General features: G+C 39.8%; 3 protein-coding genes across 3 annotated transcripts in view; all 3 read left to right on the top strand.

Moving 5' to 3' along the window:
• The window catches only part of LOC139114976 (D-beta-hydroxybutyrate dehydrogenase, mitochondrial-like), a 1504-nt gene extending 1481 nt beyond the window's left edge, over window positions 1-23 (top strand). The window contains exon 2 of the mRNA XM_070676887.1: window positions 1-23. This exon is cut by the window's left edge and continues 379 nt beyond it. Coding sequence (XP_070532988.1) covers window positions 1-23 — 23 coding nt within the window.
• The window catches only part of LOC139114036 (D-beta-hydroxybutyrate dehydrogenase, mitochondrial-like), a 5420-nt gene extending 5246 nt beyond the window's left edge, over window positions 1-174 (top strand). The window contains exon 5 of the mRNA XM_070675513.1: window positions 1-174. This exon is cut by the window's left edge and continues 379 nt beyond it. The gene's annotated coding sequence lies outside the window, so the exon portion shown is untranslated.
• A 954-nt stretch (window positions 175-1128) lies between these two features.
• Window positions 1129-6039, top strand: LOC139114039 (sphingomyelinase C-like). The gene is made up of 3 exons (XM_070675515.1): window positions 1129-1336; window positions 1635-1703; window positions 2998-6039. The coding sequence occupies exons 1-3, from the start codon at window positions 1279-1281 to the stop codon at window positions 4212-4214; spliced, it is 1344 nt and encodes a 447-aa protein (XP_070531616.1). The 5' UTR covers window positions 1129-1278; the 3' UTR covers window positions 4215-6039.
• Window positions 6040-13726: the final 7687 nt, after the last annotated feature.

Below are 13726 nucleotides of genomic sequence, written 5' to 3'. Positions count from 1 at the left end.
ATAAAAACAGAGCAGGGAAATAATAATCGTAAATTTGCGACTTTGTAAATGTTTCTTGAATTGCAATTTCACTGATTGAATTATTGTTTTCATTGTATATTATAGAACTAAATGTAAATTTTAATAAAGATATCCAATGTGACCATTTGCCAAACTAATGGTCACCTAAGTCCAGTTGCATTGTAGTAATGTTCACTTGGCGAAAGCATGGACATCGTACCGAGAATGGTTATCTTGATATATTGCTTTCGCAGTTGTCCTTTCAGACACATAGCTGCCTGCCTTTAAAAAATTGCAAGCCATGTCAAGGGAAAAGTAAATTTGAAAAGGAGTATCTGATTCAAGATGACAGAGCGAAGAGAATGGCATATTACCACATTACACACTTGAGACAGCTTCATTCAGCGTGTGTGGGTGCATATTTCAGACACGACTCATGACTGTGCTGACTACGAACTTTGAGAATTCGGAATTAGAATTTTTGGCAATGTTTCCTTACCAGTGCTTGTATTGGATATCTTAAAATGAGCGGTTGCCCCGTCATCCCAGGCAAGATAATGTTGGTGCGACGACTTACATGTTCGAGACCAGATATATCATGATTCGCTCGTAAAGCAAGCAAACTTCTTGCAGGAAATAAATTCAAAGAAACCGTTGCTTTTATACACAAAACATGGATTTGTCAAGTTATTTTAGAGAGATGTTACGTATGGTAAAACAAATTGTGGAAAACGTTGAAGACGAAAATAAGGAAACAGGTTGGTTGCAAATGGTTCCTCAAATACTGAAGCTAGGAGTAACTCAGTCCGATCTCAGATTACCCCGTGCGACTGCGCAAATCATGCAGTGGTATGGCCAAGTGAAATACAGTATAATAACAGCATTTTCGCTTGCCAAGGTCTCTCGTCAGGGCAGCTGGATGCTCCCCGAGATATCAGCTTGCTTTCACACGTGTGCGAATCCCGGCCTGGGAAGCATCAATTGTCTTAAAGCTTTTGAGGAGAATGTTTTTCTTTTTTTGAATAAAATGAAACTGCGTGGAACATTTTGGATTTTACAAAATTATATGCCCTCTACGGTGGATCTCCCCAATCGCTGGGTGATGATAGCTGAATAATCAACAAAACAGATACCACATTCTTACCGCAAAATGAGCATCGGATAATGATAGCACAATCTTCGTAATTACGAAATACTGGACTTTCGTCAGTGTAACCAGGACTCTTGTCTGTTGTCGTGCATATTCACTCAACACAAGTCCCGTCATACAGGGGTGAAATGTCTTCAGACCTAGTAATGTGCTGTGTTGTTGCTTTGGTCAGCGCCGTCAGCCTTGGTAAGTTTATCTCCCCTCAGCAAAACTGTACTTGCTTGTCATGTTCACTGTTTCAGACGTCGTTTCAAGATCATGTCGTCAGTGCAGCTCAATGTAAAACAAACAAGAACATGAGAATCACAGAGCGTATCAAACCAGATACTGTGCGCTCTTTTGCTTTTCGTAAAATGTATTCGGACTCGCACAGGAATCACAGATTTTCGATGTTTTGACTTTGTTGTGCTTTGACGACTAAAATTCGACATGCGACAAACGATCACACAGCTATCACAGAACTTCGAATTTTTACTTTTGTCAGGTCTGACAGTATCTGGTACCGACACTTGTCAACAGCAGCCAAACGCGACAAGACCAAGCGTGTGGATTGGTGAGTTCATTCAATAGACAGACATTTGTAGTATACCCCGTAAATCTTTGAAATAGACATATGATATGTGATGATAAAAAGTTGACATGCTACAAATAATCAAGAGAAACACATCTCTCAATGACACGTCGCATACATATACGCCTACGTTGTTTGTATAGCCACCTTCACATATACCAATAATAATATATAGATAAGTGAATAAATAATAAATAAATACGCATGGGAAAGATAAAATTTAGAGATGAGTGTAACATCTGTATTTACATAATTTTTGACTTTCAAATCTAGAGATGGATTAGGTTTTTGGTCAAAATTCTAGGTTTAAGTTTGTTGACCTTGGATTGCTCTTCCTGAATAATTTCTCATCTGTAAATCGACGAAATGAAGTACGTTTTTAGAAAGTTTTTAAACAAACTTTCTTGTATATTGAGATGTTCTCAAGGTCAAGTGAGATTAGAATAAAAAAGTTACTATAGACAATCATACACATACATACATACATACATACATACATACATACATACAGACAGACAGACATACATACATACAGACATACATACCACTTTTTATATGGTATGCTGACAAAATTAAAGATCCTTCGGAATCATTTGAGCTTAGGCCAAATAAAAACAATGTTTTCTGTATCCGGACCTTCCCCGTTTGAATTTTTTACGCATTTTAAAATATCACATGTGATTTTATCACATTCCTTATGGGTCGCAACCAATTAAAACTAGAAAATGAAATTCCCGACTGATCTACTGTATTTCCTTAAGAAATCGTCACGGAAAAAACAATTTTTGATTTACGAAAATTAGGTTCTCAAAAACAATTCCGTCATCAAGAATTCCGATCGTAAATTATTGCACTACGCACTACGGAGGAAATTCATCTCTAACAATTTTGTGTACACGACTCAGAATTGTGTTTTGTCTTCCTCTATAACGAAGAAAGGCCGTCACCATCACGATTTGGCAGAGCCTCGCTGTTTCAGTTGTGGTTCGATATGATTAAAATCAGATGTAGTGATAGCAACGTTTATTGTTCTTTGCCATTCTCGTTAGCGGATAGTCGTCTCACTACAGTCATTTTATCAGCTTAAACGAGAACAACACAGATCAAGGAGGGTGAAAACTTCGCCATCTCTACATCTGATTTTAATCAGATTGAGTTGTGGTCGTGCCATTACACAGAGTATAGAGGCAATACATCAGATCTTTTTGATGCTTGTTTGCTGGGTGCAGTTTTGAACGGCTGTGTCATCGATTTCAATTTTTCTTTCGTGATGCAGATGATGTGCCTGGCTGCAGGGCCGATGCTTCCCACTGTCCGTTGTACGGCATGGAGTATGTTTGCAGCGCACCCATTTCAAACAACACCAACGCGACGTGTCAAACCGGGGTTAAAGTTCTTTGCCAGCTACGACCAGCAGTCCTACTCACAGAACCGAAACGCGCCAAAATTCTCACCATTTTAGCGTACAACATATTTGAAGTTCGGTACACTTTCCTTCAGCGGGGACAGAGAGAGCGCACTTGTCGTATTCCGTTTCACCTGTTCAACGCCAGCAGTGATGTTGACGTCATCGTCTTTAACGAAGTTTTCATGGGAGGCTGCTTCCCCGGGGAGTTGTCCCTGCGTGACCTCCTCCGTTTCCATGGATACATGCACGTGACATCCACCGTTGGCGTTGATTCGTGTCAGCTGAAGCAGGTGCCGAAAGTTGAAAATGGTGGCGTCCTGATCGCGTCCAGATGGCCGATATTGGCAGAAGATGAGCACATCTACCAGGCTGTAGACAACACCACCACGGACTTGACCTGGTGCAAAGGGGTAATGTACGCAAAAATCAACAAAACCACCGAAGATGGGGAGACTCAGATATATCACGTGTTCGGCACTCACATGCAAGCATTCACCGGAGACAGTAACGATAGAGTGAGAGTAGCGCAGGCCGGGGAAATGAAAGATTTTATGAAAACGCAGTCAATAACCGTCTCTGAGCCGGTCATCTATGCCGGCGATTTCAACGCAGACCGCCTCAATAACACCAAAAACAGCGAAGACGTTTTAGCAGCCCTGGATGCCACAATGCCGACTGTTGTCGGCGACTACGCCTGGACGTACGATCGAATCGGCAACGACCTCAAACTCCTAAACGACAGTTACCGAAGCTGGCTGGACTACGTCACCTATAGCAACGGGCACCTTCTCCCCGATGCATCCAACTCCTCGGTGCGGGTCCTCCGACTCCGCGATGACCCCTTCGATGTCTGCATGGAAAGTGTGCGTAGGCAGTATGTCTATCCGAACTCCGATGATTGCAGAGACACGTGGACTGTCGCGGATCTTTCCGATCATTACGCCGTGCTTGGAGTTTTAGATTTTCACTTTCACGATGAAGGAGTCGGTACGACACAATCCACGTCGCCTGTGGCGTCTTCCTCGCCCTATATTAATATGCCATTATGTCTACTTTATCTGGGATTAATATTCTTAATCGTCTGATTTGCGGGATTATATCCTAAGGCTTGTACATATGGCCGTGCAACCAATCCGGCTTGAACACTGAAGCTATACACCATAAACTTCTAACTTGGTTCTGGTCTGTAATTCAAGTTACTTTAGATCCTTCAAATACTTTTACTTTTTTTTAACTTGAAGCGGTGTTGTTAGGTTGATTGGTATTTTAAAGGGACATTAGCTGTAACTGTTGACTAATGTTTCACTACTCTGTTTCAATGTATCAACTACAGAATTTTACTATAATCCGATCATCATGACCAATGCCCGATGTCTTGCTTGCCAACACAGCCTGTATATGTGAAATGACCATTGTTATTGTTGATAAATGTATTCTAGTCCGGACCTGAATACAAAATTTAAACAATAACAATGCAGATTATACGCATATAAGGTATATTTATGAGCTAAATATTGAGAATTTCTCCATGGTTCAGGGATGCAAACCAGAAACTGCACATGATACACAGAAACAAACAAAATAAAAAATGACCAAAGTTACAGCTAATGGATCTTTAAGTAGCTGTATGACGTCCAGCCCATTGCACATATTCCTGCTAAAAGTTAACGCGGCGAAATAAAATATTTATATCATGAAAAAGAGATGCTCGAAGATCTGCTGCAAACAGCTAAATGGTTTTAAAATACACCATCTTACAAAAAGGTCAACCTAAACCAACACACTAACACCAGTGTATTTGCTACAGCAATGTGAACATGGGGTGCGGGCAGGGAGAATTAAGGTAGTGTGCGCCTCGAAAGTGAAAGACTTAAACTTTTGTTCAAACTTCCCTCAATGAAACTTTCTACCATTCTCTTACCAAATCATCAATATAAATCGGGGGTGACTGCGCAAAGTTTAGAATTAGCGAAACAAATTACCCAACATTTTGCGATATTTGAAATTCAAAATGGCCGCCATTCTGTATTAACTCTATGGGCGGAAAATTAAACTTTTGATTTTTTGAAAAACTAGGACGGTGAAAGTTTTTCCTTTTCGAAGACCTTCAAAATGAGCCCCCAAAAGTGATAGATCGGAAAAGAATTGTCGAAATTTGAGAGTCCGACTATCTGTCCCCGAGGCGCGTTCAGCCTTAATTAAAAGGAACACGCATTCAAAACTTTCATAAGCTTACGGTCCGTTAATATCAATGACGTAGAGGGGATGTCTGATGTCACGCGCAGGCGGAGTGCACAACCCCACGATGTTACCTTCAACTTAAGTTTTACGGATGTTCTCTGTAATATAAGTATACTGTCTGTGTAATAATGTAGAAATATGATATCGGTTGTTTGCCCTTCCTAGGCCATACACTGATGTCAGACGTGGTTGGTGGCAGGAATTCAGCTTTATTTGGATTAATAGAAAGATAATGAAACCTAGTGATTTATTTTCTTGGACTCAATGAATAAGCTTTTCAAACTGAGATAAAACCGGTTGTCAATGGTGCCCCTTTAATCAAGTTAAGGACACTCACTCAATCCGGGTTGTCAGTAAAAACAGAAAGTGTATTTCACGTTAGTACGATCAACAGAATGCTCCGCTTCGAGGAAAGGACATCTCGAACTTCAAATAAATTGTTGGATAAAAATAATCTTGCGCAATTGTATTTCAAATCAGAATCTAGTCGAGTGCAATGCAATGTCGTCAAAGAGGGCGCATTCTAAACACTCTGCCCAGAGTAACCTGGACCTGTCATGAGGGAGCGTTCAGTTATTACGGCCGGAGTGGGCAGGCAAATTCCAGGAGATCACCTTAATTTTGAAAACTGCAAAGGGGGTTCATGTATTTTTCAAACAGCACGGGGTGGGGGGGGGGGTACTTGATTTTCATAAGTATCCATCCCGTCAAAAAGCAGTTTCAGTGTTCAAAATATTCTGGGAAAGAAAATTGCTTCTCTGCATGATTTCATTCTCTGAAGTCACTTCACTGTAAATCTGAATATAAAAGTATATGTATTATCTGTCACATGGACATCTTGCCTTGGCAACTCTATACGGGCTTGTCTTCTTTTAAATTGAGCTAGCTGAGGGTAAATGAACAATTGTATACAGTGTAAACAGTGGGAGAAGAACAGGATCTTGGGAAAAAAATTCCACTGATGTTATATTGTATCTATGCACCTGTAATGACCAATGTTATAATTCAAAATTGGATCAATACTTACTCAGGCAAGGGTGGGGGGATGTCATGAAATTTTTGTCATCTTAAAAGGAGGTCATCAATTGGGGGGTGGCAATGGGTAGTGGGGTTCACTTATTTTCAATTGATGCACAGGAAGAATTTGCCGGCCCACGCCCGGCTATAATAACTGAACGGCCCCTAATATGAACTGAGTAGATTGTATCATCTGTCTGCAATTTGATTTATTGGTGAGAAATAAATTTCGATCATGCTCGTCATGCTCAGATAGTCAAAACTCACAGACTAGGTTTCGGCGAGTTTATCAGGCTGGATACACTATGCAGGTCAGTCACTTAATATGCATATTTGTTTGTTTGTTTGTCGATTGTTGTAAATTTGGCGCCAGAATTTACAGTACACTTATAACGAATTCAATAACAAACCTCCCCCCTGCTGCTGTGACATTCATGCGTTTTTATAGCATGTCCGATGATCATAGTCCAATTTGTGTTTAAAGATATAATAAAAAATCATGGATATTGAGAATGACTTTCTGTCTAAAACATGAATATTGGTTAAATAATTCTTGTTGGTGATTTTCTCAAAGCAGCGCCGGACGCAAGTATCTCTTTGCCTGCTGCGTGGGCAGAAACTCCGGTAGAACGTGGTCACAGCGCGCACCGTCACGCGTTTGCAAAAACAGTTGAGAAAATATTCAAGTGCGTTATTTAAGCTTACTGACCAATTAGCTTTCCGATGTTTTACATGAATTTTATATTAGAATACAATATTAATAACTGTTTGATTAGAAAATGAAAGACCCCAAATCTATTGGGATTTAAATTTCTTTCCAAGTAAATATTATCCTACATTATTACCAGTCTACATATTGGTGTTCTCAGGCAGAGTTGGCCGTGTACCGAGTTGATTACACTGCCAAGCTCTTTCAGTATTTCTGGTATGAATCGTTCAGACGCAGCTGTTTAGTTTGGGGGTCGGAGATATTGTAAGTATGTGAATGATAGCCCTTGCCGACTCTACAAGCTTATGCAAAAATTATCTACTGAGATGTTTTCTTGTTCGTCTTCCATTCAATATCTTCTGGACCTCGTCGCATACCGCGGGCTAAATAAAGCTTTGAACTGAACTTTGCAGGCTTCTCCCGGACGCTAAACTTTTCTGAGGTCACGGGGCGCCCGCACGCGGCTGAATCTTTCAGTCTTATTCTGTTGTTACAGCTAAACCTTCTATGTTTGCTCATTACAACAATGGACGAGTAATACTGACGACGGCACAAAGTAGTGAAAGTAGGAACATCGATGTTTTATCATCGCTGCATGCTGGCAGATACTCAAGTCGGATGTCGGCTGAGAGAGTACACAGCTAAACCAACAGCATTGTAAACCTTTATACTACAGATACTGAGTCGTGCGAGGACATTTTAGTCATTCGTAAATCCTTTCCATTCCTGTTCAGTTCGATACAGTAATTTGCTTGCATTTGCGTATCATACAATCATTTTGTGATTATTTCCAAGTGACACAGTTCAAAAAGTGCAAACAGTCGCAAAACTGACATGTATACCGACATGTACCAATAAATACCACATGAAGTTCAAGTCACAATAGAGGACTTAAAAAATTGTAGTCTGTTCCGAAGGTCATCAACCCCCCTGTACGCTTTAAAATTCAGCACTGTAAATGAATGTGGACTTTATTTTATTTGGGCAAATGTCTTCTTTGAAAGGAACGAGCTGCGAGTGAGTAAAAGAGAAAGTCGGTCGTGACTTGATAAAAATTTTATAGCCTTTACAATTGCAATGGTAGCAACCCTGAGCTGGGCAATAAAGATTTCAATGCTGTGCTCACTGTGTTCACAAATAACGGTTGGGTGGCTGGAGGAATTGTGATTGAAATCTTATTTTTTTTGACCCCCCACCCCTCAATACCCTCAAAAATTTTCAAGTCCCCTTGTCTATATGATCAAAAATTTTCATCCCCCTACAAAAATTATCATGTAGCCGCATATTTATTAGGGATGCACGCAAAGAAAAAAGAAACGTATTGGGCAGTTTTGCTCGTAGATGTGCAACACTATTTTAACCACATCTGTGGATTTTTTGGATTTATCAGTCAAAGTCGTCTTAATTCAACTCGATCTGGTCAGGCCAATGGCACCTGCTGAAGAGCACACAAAATGAAAATCATGAGAGAGTATGTAAATTATGAATTCCTGGGTACACTAGATGCTACTTATAAGTTTTACAAAATTGACAATTATACAGGAAGGTTGAAATATTCCATCAAATACACGTTTTAATCTCTGAAATTTTGGTGTAATAATGGTAAATTTGGTAAAATTAATATAATTCGTTTCACACATTTTTTCATTTAAATTAGAGTGTTTACTGTACAAAGTTTTACTTTTGTGTTATATTATGATGAAAATGTGAAAATTTAGAAAATTAAGCATGGTGACCCCATTTTTTGCTTTAATATTTGATAATTCTCATGTGACAGAATTCAAAAATTCTTGATAATTTCAAGTCTCCGTGACGTGTCTTCCATGTGCTGCTTTCTTGCCTGATCTTGTGTACAAGTATGTTTCACTGTTATGAGCGTCACATGACCCAAACTCTTCTTCAGCTACTTCATAGTCAGAGCTATCTCTGTCACTGCCAATATGCAGTGACCGTGACACTGCCTGTCGGCAGTAGCAGGGCAGTAGCTGTAGCAATAATTTTGACAATAATTTTGTTATGTTTATACAACTGCATTCTTGTTCTGTACTTCCTACACCGTTTTGCACTGTCCAGTATTCAGCTTGCCAACAAAGCCTGTGAATATGTACCCCGCATTTGTATCATTGACAAATGACTTTCGGTCTGGACTCTGTGTATCACCCAACATTCATATATGCAGGCTTTTGTCGACAAACTGTTCATATTGTGTGTTTCAGCATGCTGTAGGGAGACAGCAAGACACTGTATTTTGATGTACTGCACAGAAATATTGAAAAAATTATCAACAGTTGGCGCTTCCGCCCCGAAAGCAGGCCTACTTGTCTGTCTTTTTAACTAAAATTCATACATTTTTAGATTTTCGAGACAAAAAAGTAATAAAATGCGACAAAATGTTCTAGTTTTGTTTAATTATTACTAAAACTAGAACATTTTCATATTTTAATTACCCATGAAACCTTGGAATCGTAATAAATGGGAACCAAAAAATGTTCAGGTGCCCCCCTATAGGCAGAGCAAAACTTTAAAGTCCCCCCCTCTACTGCCCCCAAAATTTTCGAATCCCCTCCTCGTGAATTTGTGAACGCAGCCTTATGTGGAAAACTGTTCTCGACGGTAAATAGTTAAATGTTTGTTGGTATTCTGTCGCCAGGAAGACTCAATGCTTTCACCCGCACGTCAGACTATATTCGCGAATGACACACAGACACCGAATTTCCACACCAATTTATATAAAAATTGAAGCGTTGGTGGACATGTTCGAGCTGGAATTTCACTGGCGCCCTCAAGAAGGTTGCGACTTAACCTATTGAGCCTCGTGATTCAGCCTGTGTGACACTATTACCCGGGACTATTACGGCGGGAGAGACCCTAGATGATAGATACAGAGATTTCCACCTTGTCAGACAATGCCTTTATTAGAATACTTCACACTGACAACATTCCGTGACCTTGCATCGGATCTCAAGTCAGAAATACAGTCACAGACATGGAAATCAGTTTTCTTATAAGCCCTTTTATTCTTGTAGAGGGCGTGCCTCGGAAAGGGGACTTGTACTACGACTAGGAGTAATTCGATTCAATCGAATGCACGTTTGTCGCGGACAAACGGTTTCATGTATAAACACTCTGCATTGATCGGACATCTTGAAATCGATCCGTACATCTTGCTACATTAGTGGCTTTATCGAATTAATGTGAGAGTACTACACTGGCGGCCACGACCACTCCAGAAGCCACTCACTGCAGAACTTTTTTGCGTGGCATGAGGCCTCTTTCATAAACGTAAACATTTTAAAAATCAGCTTGGAGTGATGGGTACAGAATTAATCGACAAAAGACGGAAACTCAACGGCCAAACGCTCCGCTTAGCATAAGAGGGGTTGCATATACTGTAGACTTGATAACGACTCGATAAAGAGTATGTTTCGTATATAATTCGTTGCAGTGTCATTTTTTATGTGTGATATTTGACAGTATCAGATGATCCTATTTTTATTTTCATTTTCTAAAAATTTGTTGCTTGGACCTGGTAAATTATTTATTTACCCTGAATGATAATGATTATTGGACCTGTTTTGATGTCTTATTACAGTAATATAATGTGATTTAGAATGGAGAGATGAAGGGTACGGGCAGTTCTGTCAGCATACAATGATTAAGATTAACTGGCGACAATTCTAATAAAGAATCACTGATAGAAAATTGATAGACACCATTTACACTGCCAAAGACATTTTAACTTCCAGGGGGTAAGTTAACTCAAACCCAAACTAAAAAAGGGACGTCCTAATTCCTGCATGAGTTGTGGCGTTTATGCATTTTTTTTCATTTATATACCCTCCAAGTTCCAACTGTTAGGGATTTCATCATTATAGACAATGGAAGGGTGATCGGAATGAGGGCGTGCTTCGCTTCAAGTATTTTATGCATGATGTGTCTTGCTTCGGCAAAGACAAGATGCGGATTCTTTTTTTGCTCAATTCCGCACTACGTTTATCCAGTCCCACGATTTTTTGTACAAAAGTAATAAAATCAAAAAAATTCTTAAACAACACCCCCATAGGTTCGAATGGTCGATCCCGTGATATCTAACTACTACATATGTAAGGCACATCTGAACCAATGGCCTTGTAACCTTGAAAAATGTTGACAGACCTTTAGTAAGTCAATGCATGCCATCCTGCTCAGAATTAAAGATAAGTGAGGTACAAGCTCTCAAGTAGGATTCCGTCAACTCTTACGATAACGAAGCAATTTTCCAGCCTGGAAATTTGACACGGTTTCTCATCCAAATTTATTTAACCCGTGGCCCTTCTGGTTAGCTCCAAAAAGATTTGTGGCTGTGGCAAAATAGCATAATAACTGTGACGGCACGATTTCCCATCAAGTTTCTGTTGATTCGCTAATTGTGTGGTTTCCTGGCGGTGTTGTCGTCGAGTCCGGCGAGGAAGTCGCGGTTGAGCGAACACAAATTACATGTAAACCGGCGTTTAGATGATGCAAAGTCAATCCCAATATATTACCAGGGAAGAAATCTAAGATGGAAAGAAAATATCGTGAGCAACAAAAAATAGAACAATAGTTAAACTTTTCAGACAGCTATCATTTAGGTAAAATTAGTTATGTATTCTCTTCCTATCGTTGGCGAGCGTGTGACATTGACTTCGGCGACAATCTCGCCATGAGATCACGTCAATTGACGTCACTGCCTATAAAATTGAACTTACGAAGATTCATTGAGGTTGTTACTTCGGGTACTTGTATGTGATCTATGATCCCGCCAGTGGCAGCCAATGTTGAATATTAGCAGGTGGCCTGTACAACCTTGAATTGAAATTCTCGTCCTGACATTAGCCCGAAGGCATCAGTAACGCGTTCATCGTGACCACGTAAACGGCTTGGGAGAAGAGATAGATGATAACTATATATCTCGGTGAATGGCCAGTCCCCGTGTTAAGGTTTGTCCTATGCATCAGCCAGATTTGTTTTTTAGACTTCAGCAGGCGGCAGGAAACCTGTTGATTGCGACGTATTATATGTAGAAATGTCTCAATACATGTGCCTAGATGTACTGTTTTAAAGAGTATAAAAATATCATTTTGAGGGTACAGTGAACGACATTCGCAACTGCCTTAGCGCTACGATTTGAACAAAATCACTCGCCCACTAGTGTTCCCCTCCCCTCTCCCCATTGGGAAAACTCTACGCTGCTCCTCTCCCCGATAAAAAGATTCCCAATTGCTCCTATCCGCTAGCCTTTACCATCATCACTGGAAAACGCTAGAAAACAAGCGAACCCTGCTGTCCACCCACGCGATAGACTTTCTCCAGTAGCCCGCCTGGCGAAAAATACATTCTTATAGCCGTCCGCCAAAAAAGGGCTTTTTAACATTTTTTGATGCTGAAAGAATCATTAGCTGCCCTGTCTACCACAGTCAACTATTTCCAAAAAATTAAAGGATTAAAAACGGAAAATACAAGAAGACGGCACATGGCAGTATTATTGAATAGGAGAGAGAGAGAGAGAGAGAGAGAGAGAGAGAGAGAGAGAGAGAGAGAGAGACTCTCTCTCTATCTCCCTCTTGCAGACTTGATTATATTCTACAAAAGTTAAGTCAGAGAGAGAGAGAGAGAGAGAGAGAGAGAGAGAGAGAGAGAGAAGGAGAGAGAGAGAGAGAGAGAGAGAGAGAGAGAGAGAGAGAGCCCCTCTCATTCTCTCTTATTCTCTCTCTCGCTGACTTAACTTTTGTAGAATATAATCAAGTCTGCAATGGTATACAACTTGCCATGTAACTGTGTTCACGCTGTTTGCCGCCATTAATTGAACACACATCACTATGTCAAACTACGTTGCACACATGTAAACTCTTTTTCCCTTGGTTTAAAACGGTGGTATACTGCTTTACTGTTTTGAAATTCATTTCCCTCCGGCAATATATGTGTGGGAAGGAACTTTCTGGGTCAAATTACACACCGCAAAGCACAAAGCAATTGATTTAACACGATTCTTTGGAACTAATTTGGGATAATTGGATGGTGAAGCAATATCGGTTTAATCTGTAAATGTAAGCTCATCTGCTTTTCTTTCTAAGTTATACACTTGTTTTTATGAGTAATCTATAATATTGCAACATTGAGCTATAGGGTACCTAACACGTTTGAGAAATTTTATAAGCATGAAGACCCAATTGTCCCAAATTAGTTCCAATCGTGTTATTTTTTATCCGATATTTAACCTTCGACGTTGCCCTCTGCTGTGACTTAGTCAGCTGTCCCGTTCTACACATAGCACTAGTCACAAGAAAGTTACGAAAACTCTAAATTTTAAGAGTCTTAAAGAACAAAACTAAACACGGAAGCAGCAACAAATGGACAAATACAAATAGCGGCTCTCGATTAAAAATTTATTTTAGAGCATTTATAACATGAATAAATCAACAAAGTCGTGCATCGATTATACAGACCACGGTTAATCTATATTTTTTTCTATTTGATTCCTGATTTATATTCTCATGGCACTTGATTTTATATTACGTGTACGTCGATTTGGGATTAAGATTGTGACAGATCAATGAAAGAATATCCCGACGAGAGGATCAGTCATTGTACAATATACAAGTTGAATGCAGT

This window comes from Ptychodera flava, chromosome 16 (genome assembly GCF_041260155.1).
Source record: "Ptychodera flava strain L36383 chromosome 16, AS_Pfla_20210202, whole genome shotgun sequence".
NCBI lineage: Eukaryota > Metazoa > Hemichordata > Enteropneusta > Ptychoderidae > Ptychodera > Ptychodera flava.
The sequence above is the reverse complement of the archived record's forward strand: the minus strand, read 5'-3'. Positions and strand labels throughout refer to the sequence as shown.